This window comes from Salmo trutta, chromosome 13 (assembly GCF_901001165.1).
Source record: "Salmo trutta chromosome 13, fSalTru1.1, whole genome shotgun sequence".
NCBI lineage: Eukaryota > Metazoa > Chordata > Actinopteri > Salmoniformes > Salmonidae > Salmo > Salmo trutta.
The window spans coordinates 49,954,387-49,972,043 of record NC_042969.1 but is presented as its reverse complement, the minus strand read 5'-3'; the positions used below and the strand labels follow the sequence as shown (position 1 = coordinate 49,972,043).

General features: G+C 41.0%; 1 protein-coding gene and 1 long non-coding RNA gene across 4 annotated transcripts; both read right to left on the bottom strand.

The window, feature by feature from the left end:
• Window positions 1–2,061: 2,061 nt before the first annotated feature.
• Window positions 2,062–3,488, bottom strand: LOC115205942 (uncharacterized). Its single transcript, XR_003880711.1, has 2 exons — window positions 2,619–3,488; window positions 2,062–2,424 (listed from the first exon to the last, which is right to left on the bottom strand). It is a non-coding gene; the product is annotated as an uncharacterized LOC115205942 (long non-coding RNA).
• Window positions 3,489–5,581: 2,093 nt separating this feature from the next.
• LOC115205941 (uncharacterized) lies at window positions 5,582–16,932 on the bottom strand. 3 transcript variants are annotated; one of them, XM_029772391.1, is made up of 13 exons: window positions 16,816–16,932; window positions 16,683–16,715; window positions 15,993–16,050; window positions 15,584–15,726; window positions 15,312–15,446; window positions 14,786–14,976; window positions 14,652–14,683; window positions 14,164–14,297; window positions 13,446–13,546; window positions 12,450–12,679; window positions 6,625–6,953; window positions 6,317–6,373; window positions 5,582–6,179 (listed from the first exon to the last, which is right to left on the bottom strand). In XM_029772391.1, the coding sequence occupies exons 1-13, from the start codon at window positions 16,853–16,855 to the stop codon at window positions 5,899–5,901; spliced, it is 1,764 nt and encodes a 587-aa protein (XP_029628251.1). In that variant the 5' UTR covers window positions 16,856–16,932; the 3' UTR covers window positions 5,582–5,898. The 3 variants fall into 3 exon arrangements, with proteins under 3 accessions (XP_029628251.1, XP_029628252.1, XP_029628253.1); XM_029772392.1 differs by having other exon boundaries at window positions 14,652–14,680; XM_029772393.1 differs by having other exon boundaries at window positions 14,652–14,680; window positions 14,816–14,976.
• Window positions 16,933–17,657: the final 725 nt, after the last annotated feature.

The following is a 17,657-nucleotide window of genomic DNA, read 5'->3' as shown; positions in this document are numbered from 1 at the left end:
TGTGAAATCCAGAGATTAGGGACTAATGTATTTATTTAAATTGACTGATTTCCTTATGAACTGTAACTCACTAGAATCGTTGAAATTGTTGCATTGATATTTTTGTTCAGTATAATTAGTTCCGTGAATAAAGTACATAGTACCTAAATCTGCCACTTTTTAAAATCTTTTGGCTATTTCTTGAACAGATCCCCTACCACAAGAACTCCGATGTCCACGATGAGGCCTCACCACCACTGCTCACGGCCTCATCAGACTGGGCTACCAGACAGCAAATGTCTTGGCAGTGGAGGATGTCACCTCATCATCCACATGTCAACAGTGCAGTAACAACCTAGCTGTCGTGCGCTGTAGACCGGGTCTGCTCGAGGCATAAGCAACATAAGCGGTCGCTTATTCAATAAATAAAAAATATAAAGAAATTTTGAAAAACTTCCTGACTGATGTCTTGAGATGTTGCTTCAATAATTTTCCTTCCTCATGATGCCATGTATTTTGTGAAGTGCACCAGTCCCTCCTGCAGTAAAGCACCCCCACAACATGATGCTGCCACCCCCATGCTTCACAGTTGGGATGGTGTTCTTTGGCTCCCCTTTTTCCTCCAAACATAACGATGGTCATTATGAACAAATAGTTCAGTTTTTGTTTCATCAGACCAGAGGACATTTCTCCAAAAAGTACGACCTTTGTCCCCATGTGCAGTTGCAAACTGTAGTCTGGCTTTTTTATGGCGGTTTTGGAGCAGTGGCTTCTTCCTTGCTGAGCGGCCTTTCAGGTTATGTCAATATAGGACTCGTTTTACTGTGGATATAGATACTTTTGTACCTGCTTCCTCCAGCATCTTCACAAGGTCCTTTGCTGTTGTTCTGGGATTGATTTGCACTTTTCGCACCAAAGTACGTTCATCTCTAGGAGACAGAATGCGTCTCCTTCCTGAGCGGTATGACGGCTGCGTGGTCCCATGGTGTTTATACTTGCGTACTATTGTTTATACAGATGAGCGTGGTACCTTCAGGCGTTTGGAAATTGCTCCTATGGATGAACCAGAAATGGGGAGGTCAACAATTTTTATTCTGAGGTCTTGGCTGATTTCTTTTGATTTTCCCATGATGTCAAGCAGAGGCACTGAGTTTTAAGGTAGGCCTTGAAATACATCCACAGGTACACCTCCAATTGACTCAAATGATGTCAATTAGCATATCAGAAGCTTCTAAAGCCATGACATCATTTTCTGGAACTTTCCAAGCTGTTTAAGGGCACAGTTAACTTAGTGTATGTAAACTTCTGACCCATTGGAATTGTGATACAGTGAATTATAAGTGAAATAATCTGTCTGTAAACAATTGTTGGAAAAATGACTTGTGTCATTGTCACGGTTGTCGTAGAGAGAAGCGGACCAAAGTGCAGCGTGTGTGTCATTCCACATTTTATTTACACTGTGAAACTAAGCAATACATAAATAAACAGAATGACAAAAACAACAAACCGTGACACAGAGGTGAAACATACACTACTCAAAAATAATCTCCCACAAACCCAGGTGGGACAAACACCAACTTAACTATGACCTCCAATTAGAGACAATGATGACCTGCTGCCTCTAATTGGAGATCATCTCAAACAAAGCCCAACATAGAAATACAAAAACTAAAACAACCCAACATAGAAATGCAAAACTAGAACATAACAACATAGAAAAACTAAACTAGAAAATCCCCCTGTCACGCCCTGACCTACTCTACCATAGAAAATAACAAGTTACTATGGTCAGGACGTGACAATCATGCACAAAGTAGATGTCTTAACCGACTTGCCAAAACTATATTTTGTTAACAAGAAATTTGTGGAGTGGTTGAAAATGGAGTTCTAATGACTCCAACCTAAGTGTATGTAAACTTTTGACTTCAACTGTATGTGGTTTAATATATGTACCTACTGTAGGTCCTAGAATACAACAATGAATAATGTTGAACTAAAATTCCATCAAGGGATATGTTACAATTTAGAACAATGAAACAGCTGTGAAAACCAACCTGGCAAGATTTAAGATTTGTCAATTCATTTTCAAATATTTTTAGTACACTCACTTGGCAATCATAGACTGAAATACTGAATTCTGGTGTGTGGAATAGAGAGGAGCTGGGTACTGTGTGGGTGGAAGGGGGACTTGTCTTGGAAGGGGGACTTGAAGAGGGAGACTGCGAAGTCCAGGCATTGCAGCTCTTTGTTCAGAGTGTTTGCAGTGCTAGTTTTTTCAGTTCATCTGTGCATCTCACAAATGTGCTCAGTATGATACGGCAAGCAAACTTTCTTAGCAGATAATGACAACAGTTGCTGTAGATGATGTGATGAAAAGTTGGGAGGGTGGTTGGTAACAGAGGACATTAGGTGGATCCACGTCTGGGAGTTAGGCAGAAACCCTTACTGTAGCTCATGGAGAACAGGATCAGAGTTAAAGGGAACAGGGGAGGAGACAGAGACGTAAACAAGTAAACACACAGGTTACAGGTAGATCAGGTATGTAAAAATACAGTTATTGATTGATTTAATTGAAATTAAATGTTTGATTAGAAATGCTATAAGGTTAATGGCAGTAATAGAAAAGAAACAAAGGATACCTTTGACAGAGGGTTTGATGAGGGTGGCAAGGAATGGGAGGAGGTCTACCGGGATGGAGAAGGGAGGATGTGATGAGTGGGCAGATTGTTGGGCAATCAGACGTCACTAGATGCAGGATTTCATCTGGAGGGAGAGGAGAGAAAAAGACCGGAGGTGCTGCGGCTAGTTCTTGCTGTGACTTGTCCTTGACAGGCAGCTAGTCTTGGAAGAGGGGCTTAAATTTTACTGAAGCTGGTTATCGTCTTGTCGCCTCCGTTTTGGAACATGGCAGAACCCCTGGAGACCAAAAGCAGACTAAAGGGAAGAGGGGAGGAGGCAGGATGAAAAAGCAAAAACAAAGGTTACTTAATTTTCAATAACATGGACCTGGTTTAGTTAAAAAGCTCTCTCACCACATCAAAGTTTAATTAAGCCCTTATTTTTTTCAATGTGTCTCCAACCTGCTGTGTAATGGGCTCCGGGACACTTCTGTCATATTACTTACACAAATCTAGAACCTCCAGATATGTAAACCCTAACTAGAAACCAATGTCCAATTCCAAACCAACCCTGACCTAGTTTGATTTGGAATTGGACACAAAAGAGTAATGGCTAGGGAGAAGGGATAAGAACCAGTAAGGAAGTGGGCAACTGAGCAGTTCATTTCAGTCAATTTAAAATTTGACATGCAATAAATACATTTACTATGCAAATGTGAACATTCACATCCAATTTGAGCAAGTTTCAAATATTTACCAGAAAGCAGACTCATTCAACTCACAGACAATATACAAATGGAAAAATATAAAATGATGTACATGCTTATAAACGATACCTGCAATACAATACATGTGCTATATACTTACAAACCAACTTACTAACAACTAACAACTTACTTTCACACAGTCAATGTCTGCAAGAAAACACATTATACAAATGTAAAAACATTAGTACAACATTTAGGTTATTTACAATAATGTACAATTTACAACTAGAAGTAATGTAATAAAACACCTAAGGTCTTGAGGGGTCCACCCCTAACATTTAAAGTGTTAGAGAGAAGATTACTTTATTCTTCAAAGTATCTATGTAATACAGTATGCAGCTTTTCATATTAGTAAGAATACTGACAAACACACCGTCTATAGTAATGAGTTCTGCTGTGCAAAAACAACAAAATAAAAAAATAACCATTACAAAACAACTTATCAGGGCAAGATTTGAATTGGGACACTTACCGATCATGTGCCATGGTGAAACTACTTTGATGGGCTTCAACTCCGGCCCCACGGACTTCAACCTCATTGTGTAAAGGTGTACCCTGAGGAAAAGCATGGCGACCAAACTTCCTTTTTCAGGCAACGTCTCTTCTGTCTGAGGTCACCTCAGATTCAGTCAGATGTGATGAACCAAACGGTTATCAACTACATAATAAGCATTCCGTCTCATTTCTACATAGAGTTTCACAATACTTTATTCATTAACATACTCTGCTCATTGGCACAGTGCCCTGGGGTGTTATTGCATTGGTGGAACGAGTCTCAGAGGCAACTTGTAGGAGTGGGCGAGCATGTAACGACCTGCTGCCCCCCCCCCCCACCACCACCACCACCACCACAACATATCACTTCACAGACAGGTTTACTCCTACGATGTTAGTGTTACGTAGAACAAGTTAACTTTCAATTAAGAAATAGCTTCAGTATGGAATTGAAGGAGGGAATCGAAGACAATTGCATTAACATTAAAGGAACTTTTGTCATAACAGAAAACACCACCCAGACAAACATCATAAAATATGGCTTATCCTGAGATATGACTCCTGAGAGACCATAAACGGTGGTCGATTTTTGTAAGCAAATAAAAATAACTTAAACATCTATTCATAGCTTAAAGGGGCAATCTGTGATAGCTACTATACATACATTTTTGGACTTTTAAATGAATGACATACAAATTGTTTCTTGAAGAATATAACGTCTGTCTCATTCGCTTAGTTCAATTGTCCTACCCCATCAGAACCAAAAATATAAGCTTTTTGCTAACATTTTACTTGACACCCAGTGTCATATGGTAATAACACTGTCATGACCAATACATTTATACCTGTTGTGGCATACAGTAGATTGCGTTATTTTATGGCTGATAATGACACCTAAATAAGAGTGTAATTTCCTTTGGTTTGAACGTTTGTTTCTTACATCTGTTGTTGTTATGAATTCTTTACAGTCACGTTTTTTTTCATATTTTAAATAACTTTAAGAAAATGCACTTTTAGGACACTGTCATGAAGCTTGATGGCCATCCTGTCACTTTACTTGGACTAAGAAAATACACTTTATGACAATGTCAAGAAGCATTATGACCATCATAATTATATAAGCCAGATACACTTATCACGTACATACACTTATCACGTACATGCCCTTATATCATTCAAAAAGAGGGTGCCTTGTCCTGCTCTTGAAATCATCCCAGTTATCAGCAACAGAGCATTGGGGTATGGGCACGTGTGTCATCAATGTGTGCGTAACCACAATGATAATTTAATATGGTCAAATAAAAAAAGATGTACAGTGTGTGCATATATATGTGTGTGTGTATATATATATATATATATATATATACATATATATATATATATATATATATATATATATATATATATATTAGCATAAACATACTGTTGACATGTAGGCTATGGTGTAATGGAATGTTTTGCCCTGTGTGGTAGGTTTTGTGTGTTTTTACACTCTTATGTAGGTGTCATAAGCCATAAAATAACTACCGTAGTAGGTTTTCTGTGTTTTTACGCTCTTATGTAGGTGTCATAAGCCATAAAATAACTACCGTAGTAGGTTTTCTGTGTTTTTACGCTCTTATGTAGGTGTCATAAGCCATAAAATAACTACCGTAGTAGGTTTTCTGTGTTTTTACACTCTTATGTAGGTGTCATAAGCCATAAAATAACTACCGTAGTAGGTTTTCTGTGTTTTTACGCTCTTATGTAGGTGTCATAAGCCATAAAATAACTACCGTAGTAGGTTTTCTGTGTTTTTACGCTCTTATGTAGGTGTCATAACCAGCTATAAAATAACTCAATATATGTCACAACAAGTTTAAATATATGTCATGACAGTGTTATGACCATATCATAAACGTTATGACAGGTTGTCAGCTGTTATGACATATTATGAAATGGTTATGACTGTGTCACTGGGTGTCAAGTAAAATGTTACTGCTTTTTTTGTGCCATTATTTATAAAGAAACACTGTATACCCTCAACATGGTTAAATGTATCATTTTGAGCACCTGAAGAGGATGGAATGGAGAGGGGAGGAATGGTCGCTGAGATCAGAGATTACGTTTATGGTGTCTGAGAAATGTCTTGTTTTCACCCAGAGGTAAGTGTTGCCCGGCACCAATTCAGGAGAGCTGCAGTGGTCGGGTAATGTGAGGTATTGAGGGGAAGGCAGAGCGTTGACATGGCCACGGCAGGCCTGCATGGACATGACGTTCACCATCACGATGGATCGCTTATTCTTATTCACAGACACACTCTCCACTGTCCCTAGCAAAACTGGACACACACACAATTTAGATCAGCGTTGTGCTTCCCTTAAATGTAGATTCAATTGCTTCCTAAAGGTTCTTGCTAAAGGCCAAAGTATTGAGTCATGTTTCCTTTCATCCTGTGCTTCAAACTGGAGGCCTTACCTTCGGTGTAACATAGATCTTCCTTCTTCAAATCCCCCAGTGGTAGAAGCCTGGGTCCTGAGGATAGTAAACAAGAGTCTAATCAAATGGGCTTAGACAGAGACAGAATCCGGGCAGGGACCCATCAAAACACACCCCCTTTATCTTTTATGAACTACATATAGACTCATCATGTCACTCGTCTGGCCTGTGGGTTGGTCTTTCGTAGGGCCTTTCAGAGATAAACAGACGCAACTCAAACTGTGACATAAATCATGGATCGATGAAAAATGGGAGTCAAATTCGGATTTCATCCTGTTCCCACTGACCTGGAATCATGTTCATGCTGGTGGTGTTTCGTTCAGTCCTTGGGTGCAGGACCCCCGCACAGCAAGACCACAGGGAGGAATTGGGGTAGCGGTGCCCACAGCAGGTGAACCCTGGCTGGGTAGGGTAGAGCAGGTCTAGCCCTGGGGCAGAGCAGCAGGTCTGGGTGGAGCCGGCCTCCATCAGGACATTCCCACAGCATTGGGCCTCCTCGGAGAGCCTGTCCTGAACCTGCAGGTTGTACAGAGTCTCTGCACAGCACTTCATCTGGCCACTGCTGGGGTCGTAGGCCTTCCCTCCGCAGCAGGACATGTTCCCCAATGTGCGGTGTCTGTGCAGAGAAAGATATTTGACCTCCCAATACCAAAAGAGCCCATATCTCTCAGATTTTGGTGCCTATTGTGCTGTCATGTTGGGTGAACTCAGAGCCCTGTGTAATGATGATTATTTATAATTGATTGGATTTTACCCATTCTCTTTCAATGAATAGCAAGGAAATGGAATGTGGAGAGTTCTAGCTATAAGAACTATGATTTTTATCTCATTGATTACTTGAATCAACTGATTGAACAATGAAGAGAGATGACCAATGGGGTGCATTCATGGATGCCATGGGAAGCCAGCCTTCCACAAAAAAATGTACCAAGAAAAAAAGAAAGTAATGGTTCTCTCATGTCTGTGTTTCCTTCTTTTTCCTTCAATTCACAAGAGGATGAATATACAGTGCCTTGCAAAAGTATTCATCCCCCTTGGCATTTTTCCTATTTTGTTGCATTACAACCTGTAATTTAAATCGATTTTTATTTGGATTTCAAGTAATGGACATACACAAAATAGTCCAAATTGGCGAAGTGAAATGAAAAAAATAACATGTTCAAAAAAATTCGACAAAATAAAAAATGAAAAAGTGGTGTGTGCATATGTATTCACCCCCTTGCTATGAAGCCCCTAAATAAGATCTGGTGTAACCAATTACCTTCAGAAGTTACATCATTTGTTAAACAAAGTCCACCAGTGTGCAATCTAAGTGTCACATGATCTGTCACATGATCTCAGTATATATACATCTGTTCTGAAAGGCCCCAGAGTCTGCAACACAACTAAGCAACGGGCACCACCAAGCAAGCGGCACCATGAAGACCAAGGAGCTCTCCAAATAGGTCAGGGACAAAGTTGTGGAGAAGTACAGATCAGGGTTGGGTTAGAAAAAAATATCTGAAACTTTGAACATCTGATGGAGCTACATTAAATCCATTATTAAAAAATTGAAAGAATATGGCACCCCAACAAACCTGTCAAGAGAGGGCCGCCCACCAAAACTCACAGACCAGGCAAGGAGGGCATTAATCAGAGGCAACAAAGAGACCAAAGATAACCCTGTAGGTGCTGCAAAGCTCCACAGCGGAGACTGGAGTCTGTCCATAGGACCACTTTAAGCCGAACACTCCACAGAGCTGGGATTTATGGAAGAGTGGCCAGAAAAAGACATTGCTTAAAGAAAAAAATTATCAAACACGTTTGTTGTTTGCCAAAAGGCATGTGGGAGACTCCCAAAACATATGGAAGAAGGTACTCTGGTCAGATAAGACTAAAATGTAGCTTTTTGGCCATCAAGGAAAATGCTATGTCTGGAGGAAACCCAACACCTCTCATCACCTCGAGAACACCATCCCCACAGTGAAGCATGGTGGTGGCAGCATCATGCTGTGGGGATGTTTTTAATCGGCAGGGACTGGGAAACTGGTCAGAATTGAAGGAATGGTGGATGGTGCTAAATACAGGGAAATTCTTGAGGTTAACCTGTTTCAGTCTTCCAGAGATTTTAATCTGGGATGGAGGTTCACCTTCCAGCAGTACAATAACCCTAAGCATACTGCTAAAGCAACACTCAAGTGGTTTAATGGGAAACATTTAAATGTCTTCGAATAGCCTAGTCAAAGCCCAGACCCCAATCCATTTGAGAATCTGTGGTATGACTTAAAGATTGCTGTACACCAGCGGAGAAGTTTTGCCTTGAAGAATGGGCAAAAATCCCAGTGGCTGGATGTGCCAAGCTTATAAAGACATGCCCCAAGAGACTTGCAGCTGTAATTGCTGCAAAAGGTGTCTCTACAAAATAGTTATGCACGCTCAAGTTTTCAGTTTTTTGGTCTTAATTCTTGTAAATTTCACAATAAAATATATTTTGCATGTTGTGTAAATCAAATGATACAAAATACATTTTAATTCCAGGTTGTAAGGCAACAAAATAGGAAAAATGCCAAGGGGGGTGAATACTTTCGCAAGCCACTGTATCTCACCGGAGAAACAGTGTCAAGGGAAGCCAGTTGGCTTCACTCCTATCACATTGCATCAAGAAAAATATGTAATTGACAGAAACAACTTGAATTGTTTCATCCTGTTGTGATGTAGTTCTCCGGTGGCAAGCTAGGTAGCTACAAATGTCTCTTTCCTAAATTTGGACTTGTGGTTTTAGTTCATTCTTCGTAGTGGCCAGTGATTAAAACAGTGAACCTGATTCAGCCTTAAATTCATACATTGTGCACCTGGACTAAGAGGATATACAGTTGAAGTCGGAAGTTAACATACACTTAGGTTGGAGTCAATAAAACGTGTTTTTCAACCACTCCACAAATTTCTTGTTAACAAACTATAGTTTTGGCAAGTGGGTTAGGACATCTACTTTGTGCATGACACAAGTAATTTTATCCAACAGTAGTTTACAAACAGATTTTTTCACTTATAATTCACTGTATCACAATTCCAGTGGGTCAGAAGTTTACATACACTAAGTTGACTGTGCCTTTGAACAGCTTGGAAAGTTCCAGAAAATGATGGCTTTAGAAGCTTCTGATAGGCTAATTGACATCATTTGAGTCAATCGGAGGTGTACCTGTGGATGTATTTCAAGACCTACCTTCAAACTCAGTGTCTCTTTGCTTGACATCATGGGGAAATCAAAAGAAATCAGTCAAGACCTCAGAATAAAACTTGTAGACCTCCACAAGTCTGGTTCATCCATGAGAGCAATTTCCAAACGCCTGAAGGTACCACATTCATCTGTACAAACAATAGTATGCAGTATAAACACCATGGGACCACGCAGCCATCACACCGCTCAGGAAGGAGACACGTTCTGTCTCCCTGAGATGAACGTACTTCGGTGCAAAAAGTGCAAATCAATCCCAGAACAACAGCAAAGGACCTTGTGAAGATGCTGGAGGAAGCAGGTACAAAAGTATCTATATCCACAGTAAAACGAGTCCTATATCGACATAACCTGAAAGGCCGCTCAGCAAGGAAGAAGCCACTGCTCCAAAACCACCATAAAAAAGCCAGACTACGGTTTGTAACTGCACATGGGAACAAAGATTGTACTTTTTGGAGAAATGTCCTCTGGTCTGATGAAACAAAAATATAACTGTTTGGCCATAATGACCATCGTTATGTTTGGAGGAAAAAGGAGGAGGCTTGCAAGCCGAAGAACACCATCCCAACCGTGAAGCACGGGGGTGGCAGCATCATGTTGTGGGGGTGCTTTGCTGCAGGAGGGACTGGTGCACTTCACAAAATAGATGGCATCATGAGGAGAGAAAATGATGTGGATATATTGAAGCAACATCTCAAGACATCAGTCAGGAAGTTGAAGCTTGGTCACACATGGGTCTTCAAATGGACAATGAGCCCAAGCATACTTCCAAAGTTGTGGCAAAATAGCTTAAGGACAACAAAGTCAAGGTATTGGAGTGGCCATCACAAAGCCCTGACCTTAATCCTATAGAACATTTGTGGGCACAACTGAAAAAGCGTGTGTGAGCAAGGAGGCCTACAAACCTGACTCAGTTACCCCAGCTCTGTCAGGAGGAATGGGACAAAATTCAGCCAACTTATTGTGGGAAGCTTGTGGAAGGCTACCCGAAACATTTGACCCAAGTTAAACAATTTAAAGGCAATGCTACCAAATACTAATTGAGTGTATGTAAACTTCTGACCCACTGGGAATGTGATGAAAGAAATAAAAGCTGAAATAAATCATTCTCTCTACTATTATTCTGACATTTCACATTCTTAAAATAAAGTGGTGATCCTAACTGACCTAAGACAGGGAATTTTTACTAGGATTAAATGTCAGGAATTGTGAAAACTGAGTTTACATGTATTTGGCTAAGGTGTCTGTAAACTTCCGACTTCAACTGTACGTTCAATATGTAGCTAGATGTAAAAGAAAAATGTTAACTAGCAAACGTTGCCCATGTAAGGAAGTTAGGCTAGAGAGCAAGCATTTTAGCCAGGTGGACTAGGACAACAAAAAATAAAAGCGTGTACTCTATGACAGACCATGAAAGAGAGGAAGATGGCAATGGTGTTTCTCAAAGTATGGTGAGTCAACATATTTTTACTACTCGCACGAACTTATGCACGCAAACACACAAATCAGAAACATGGACAGCCACATCATATTTAGCTTATGATGATTGGAAAAAATTGTTTTTGGCATCTTTTACTTGTCACTGCATTAGACTAAGCATAGGTGATTTGATGATATTGAAATGGTGCTGGAATAGTGGAGGCAGCTCCTGTTTTCTCTCTGTTTTCTCTCTGTGGTTCTCTCTGTGGTTCTAAATCAATAGCTGTTTAGTAGTCCGAAAATGTCAGAAGCATTAACTTGCTTGACCATGTAATATGCTTTGTGGACTTCACTGGACAGAGACAGGTGTGGTTGAATTTATTCTGCCACTTCTTATTGTCTCGGCCTTAGGCATATATATATATATATATATATATATATATATAATCATGGTCACAAGGCCGATGAACTAACAGGTTAGAGAGCAAACAACGCAATTATCAAAACACATAGGTTGTAATATGGCAATTTCTTCTGGCTTGGTTTCCCCAGTGATTTTACCCACGCACCACTACTGGAGATGCCCAAAACCAGCAGACTCTGCAATCCTCAAGAGGGGAGTTCATCCATTTAGCTAATCAATTAAGAGAAACCAATCAGCAAAATCCATTATTTTGGATCCTCTTTTTTGGTTAGGACAGTGTATTCAAACTTTTACTTTAGATCAGCGTCTTGAAGCCGCTGTACATCATTCAGCGAATCCCAAACCAGCCCCACGCCCCTACCAACTTGCTTGGAGGGCCCTCCATTGTCAGATGTTGCTGACGAAACTCAGAGGGTGACTTCAAGAGGATCAATAAACCCATCAGCTTCAGGTCACACTCATTACTTTAATGATGCAATTCATGTTCCACATTTAAATAAAATGAGCATGATATTTAAATGAACAAATGATCTCATAATTTTACAATATATAAACCAAAGTAACAATTAAACATAAAAAAAATATATATATATATTTTTTATGTGTCATACCTTGAAATCAGAGACAAACAAAATATACATGGCTCATAATTAGAAACGCCTTTTCATTCTTTTGTATGAAATTGAGCAAACTCGGTGCATGTTGGGAGCGGTGCGTGTTGGGATACCACCTGGCTCAGGAGCCGGCAGCCTTTCTGGGTGGTCAAATTGGCCCCTACACCCTCGATAATGTTCACTCCCTCAGCTTTGAGACACTTAGATAAGGTGCGTGTTAACGTGCAAATGGAGGGGTGAGGGGAAAGGAGTGATTTGGGATTCAGCCACAGAGTCAAAACAAAAGTTGGTTCAAATGCGTCACTCACAACTGATGTAATAGTTAGCCCTTAGGCACTCTGAACTGGGATTGCAGAAAGTGATAACCCCACCCACGTCTTTGGGATAAACTGCCTGGCTAGGTTCAACTACCTACAGTTATCACCCTACAAAGAAACTCACTTGTGTCCACTGCAGCAGATTTCATTCTCAGGGTAGAAGGTCTCTTTTCCACAGCAGTGTTTGCCTGGATTGTTGAGATGAACGCGTGACTCACACACCATTTCACGGGATGGCAGATACAAGTGGCCACCTGGGGAGCACTGGTGCCCAGCCTCCACCCAACGGTGCAACGTCTGGTTACAGCACAGCCCCCGTCGTTCCTCTACAGCATAGGGAGTTGTACCGCAGCACTGGGAGAGAGACACACCAGTCAGCAGGGTATCAACACACACAAAACATGAATAATAGACACACATACAGACAATAATACAGATAATTCACACACAATTTTAAAAGTCTACTAGCTAGAAAAGAAAGTCTGACTTTCTTACTTACCAGGGGACCTGTGCAGACATCCTCTACCGACAGTGTCAAGCGATAGAAAAGAGACCCAAAGAGCGCTCTCGTTACCCGTCAGGTACACTCTCACACTGAAGAGGAACTGCTCTACTCTAATTGGTTGTGGAATGGGGCTTACGTAACTAACTGTGCGAACGAAACTGACAGTGTAGAGCATATAGGCAAAGTAAAGCGCTCACCACTACAAATAGTAATTGTTACTGGCAAATCATGGGGCAGATTTTCTCCCTGTTAGACTTTTAGATCAAACAGCACTCTAGAATATTGGCTTTGAGTATAGGACACCCTCTTCCCACAGGGGCCCTGTCTAAACATTCTGAGCGAACTGAAATGGGTCTGTGGACAACATATAGTTTCAGCCTTGTCTTACAATGCCGCTTTTAGTTATTTTGACCATTTAAAAAATGCACAGATACATCCCTGTGTACAGCATTGTCTTCATGCCTTGACCAACAACTAATCAACAGACAGATGGATGATTTAGCTGTTTTACTTCAATTTGACTGAGATGAGGAGAACCCATTTTAACATAGCGTAGGATGTTCAATGAACTAGGCTTTAGCTGTAGGCCTAAGCTCTGTCGGCTAATGGACTCACCAGGTTTTTTCCGAGCACCCTATTGGACAGCTTCCCGGCACAGCAGATCTTGATGTCTGGATTGTAAACCTGAGAGCCACAGCTTGCACCATTGTAGACACCTGGTTAGAGAGATGGGAAGGAGGAAGGACAGAGATGGTGATGGAGGTGATGATTAGATCAAGAATGGTAAATGATTTGTCTAACCTGGCAGCGTATACTGTTCATATGGTAAAATCAGCATCCTTACAATACAGTGTGATGACTGCTGAACAAAACTGGTCATCTGTTAGAAAATAGACTCCTCTTTCACCTACATACTGTATTGGGTGCATTATGGACTTATATATATATATATATATAAATTCATATAAATACATAGACACATATATTATTGAAGTCTCAGTGAATGCATTTCCAATGTCTCCATTGCGTGTGTTTCTCTGTCTTATATGTTTATAAAGAATAAAGACCATACAAAGATAAAAACCCAGTCAAATAAAGTGGGAAAAAACTTCTCTCCTCGTTATCTACAGTAGGTTCAGTGTTTACCCAGATTCCAGCTCTAAGATACCATCAGTAATTAAGCGGCCAGGGAGACGTGCTCTGGGACCCAGCCAAAAATTACCTGCCCCCCCCCCACACACACACACACACACACACCCACACACACACACACACACACGCACAAGCACACGCACACACAAACACACTAGTAGGACACTTTATGCTGTCTTACCTGGGTTGTGGCGGCGTGTTCCCGCAGAGTTCGGGTGGTGGGAGTAAGGTTGCACCAGGAAAGATGGAGGGTTCACACAGCAACCCTCTGTTTTTGGGTTAACACCTCGACCACAGGGCCTCTCCCCTGGCATACTGGAGGCATGTGGGGAAACAGACACACACAATTAAACGCAATACAAACACATTCACATAAAGACACACGTAAACAGACCATAAACATACCTGTGTATATTTATACAAATACACACAGGCAAGCATAGTTAACTACTTGTTTAAACATAATCCATCATTATGTTTCTAATTATTCCACCACTCCTTGAAATCTATTAAAGAACATTCAGAAAAGCTGACATGTAGTGTGTGTGTTTTTGTGTGTGTTTTAAAATGGATGCCAACACCACTGTGACATTGAGCCATTAGACATCAAATATATTATTTTTAAAACTGACTGTTAATTATATGGTTCAAGTCCAAAGGCAACCTTACCAGTTTGGAGAACTCACATCAATTCCACTCTGCTGAAAAAAAGAGAGAACAAAATACACACAAAGATGACACACTATCATAATGTGAAGTTTCATTACAGCTATACAAAACTAGCAGGTTGGCTTTTCACTAACATTATAACTTGATGATGCACAGCAGCTTGCATTGTGAGGCTCTGGGGACAGTGGTTCAGAGCAGCAGCAGTGGCTTTGCTGGTCAAACTGGCGGTCTCCACAGCATCGGTGGTGACTGGACATTTTGGTCAGGACCTTCCTTCCTTTGACAATATTTCCACAGCAAAGCTGGTGGTCTTCATTGTAACACTCTGTGGGACAAGTAATAACAATTGATGAGATGTACTGTTAAAAGCACAGAAGTGCTTTCAGGTGCTCAAGTGTTACAAGCTTGACATTGTGAAGGGGAGTGAGTGAGCATAGAAGCCCTGATGTTGTCACAGGGAGTCAGCATGAGAGGATTGGGAAACATCTCCCTAACAGCTTTCGAAGTAGACAGACCTCTATGGGAAAGACAGTTTGAGAGCCAAGTCTAAAATGCACACTACAACACCATCTCTGTTTATGCCTTTGTGAAGAATAAAACAAACACAAATACATCATCAATGATGACAGCAAAGATGTCAATAGACCGGACCCCACTGACCTTTTCCACAACACTTGGCATGGGGATGGGTCCTGTTTAGGATCCGTGAGTCACAACACAGTTGGTTGAGTGGGTCGTAGGCCCTAAACCCACAGCAATCTGACACCAGCTGGCTCACATTCAGAGTCAGTTGACCTGCAACGGTTGAATCACAGATAAACACCCACACAGCATATCAATTCAAATTCAGGAGGTGCTGAGAAAACAATGATTTTAACCCAGTTACCAGGTTTAAGTGAATAGATTTTGTGGGATACGACTGTCTGTATCACCTTCACAACAGGAAGCCTGGGTGAGGTTAAAGGCCCTGTTTCCACAGCAGGACAGCTGCGCCCCGTTATGACGTACTCCTTCACAGCAGGTGTATTCTAGAACGTCATAATTCAGCCCGCCGCAGACGTGATCTCTGGGAGACCTGAAAGGTAGAGACTCATCTTCATGTCTAGAGGGCATTATCTTCATCTATATGCAGCACATAAACTAGACATAGACAAAGTGGAGTCACAATGCTCACACATAATGTTACATCATGATGACACATCTTAATTAAAGAAAGGTAGTAGGATGAAGTTGCCCCTAAACACTGTTCTAAGGTCAGTTTTGCATATCCCCACTAAAGATCTGGGCCCAAGGGCAGCTTCTAACCAGAGCAGAGATAATAAGGGCACTTGCTATACTCACGTGCCGTAGAACTTCCCAGCATGGACGGAGACTGGAATTCCAAAAGGATTGACCTGCCCTGTGAGACAAGTAACATCCCCACATCAAGACAATGTCCTGGCTACGTATTCTGTGAGAAGCGCTATCTCAGATCATGCTATTAATCTAAGTGTGATATTTGCAAAACACTCACTAAGAAAATATTCTAAATGTAAATTGCTTTACAGTAAAAAATTATAATAATAATAATCAAGCAGTAAATAATTTGTTTTAAAATAGCATTTTTGCATTTTACAACTGCCTATCTCAGTGACTGAAGTTGATAGGATAAAACACATGGAGATAATTCTATGATAAAACGCCTGAAAAACTAAGTACTATCAGGAAACAATGGTATCTATTGCTGCAGTTAGCGCAAAGGCAGAATAGTAGCCCACATTACAACACTATCTCTGCTGTACACTGTACACACATCAATCTGAGAGGCAGAATAGTAGCCCACATTACAACACTATCTCTGCTGTACACTGTACACACATCAATCTGAGAGGCAGAATAGTAGCCCACATTACAACACTATCTCTGCTGCATACTGTACACACATCAATCTGAGAGGCAGAATAGTAGCCCACACGGCCCTACACCTCTCAACAGCTGGCCCCATTTAATTTTTACAAACAGATGCAAGAGATGACAGTGCTTTCCACTTACCATGTGCGCTGTAGCAGGGTAGAGTCAGAAGAACTGCACAAATGAAACAAACAAATGATAAGGAAAGGAAGTCCAGAGATTGTACACACAAATTCGAGCAAATGTGCTGAGTTTGATAGTGATGGTCACATACCAAACATCAGTAGTGGAGTTGTCATGGTGTTTCTTTCCATAAAGCAGTCTCATTCATAGATGAAAAACTAAGATGCACTGACATAAGTAGTCCAATTCAGCCACACCTACAAGCACCACCCCTGACAACAATATCCAATTACCTTGCCATCCCAAAATATCCATAGTATGACCCCATCTCAATCATTAATATGTTGTATGAGTCATTGTTTGGCTGGGACCTGCTTATCAGGTGGCAGTTGGTGAAAGTGGAAAAAGGGATTTTCTTCCTTAACTTGATTTAATGGCGCTGCAGATGACTATATCAAACCGCTATTATTATATATTTTAGCACCTCTACTTCCTGCGGCTGTGGATATAAGTGTATAGCCGGCTGCATACATTCCCTTTAGATGGTAAGAGGAAACGACTCAATATTGCCATCTGCCGGTCTTTGGGCTAACACTGACAACAGTGTACAGACCACTGATTGAGATTGTTCTCACATTAAACATCTTCTCCTGGTATGGGAAGCTCTCAGTCAGGAACATGAGTAAACTGGCACAAGGTGTCTATCAGGCCAGCAAAACAATCTGCAGTGAACAGCCACAACTCCAAGAAATCTACACACACAAGGAAAGCACTCCAGGTCTTCAACGACAACATCCTTCAAAATGCTGCCATCCGGTCGGCAGTGCTTCATTTTGTAAATCTGCAGGTGCCGTAACAAAATGTAAGAGGGGGGTGGGAAAATGCACCTTTATAAAAGAGGATTGTGTGCATACCATCGCATTTGCGTAGTGGCACAGAGTAGGCCTAGAGCAGAGGAGCTTACAGAAGTTGTACACATGGGGAACATTTTTA

What these genes read in the sequence shown, in the direction of transcription:
- LOC115205941 (XM_029772391.1), bottom strand. Translation starts at nt 16,855, where the DNA reads ATGGAAAGAAACACCATGACAACTCCACTACTGATGTTTG. An exon ending in AACACGCCGCCACAACCCAG is followed by an intron (nt 13,547 to 14,163) that starts GTAAGACAGCAT and finishes CTCTCTAACCAG; the next exon opens with GTGTCTACAATGGTGCAAGC. An exon ending in ATCTGCTGCAGTGGACACAA is followed by an intron (nt 6,954 to 12,449) that starts GTGAGTTTCTTT and finishes TTCTCTGCACAG; the next exon opens with ACACCGCACATTGGGGAACA.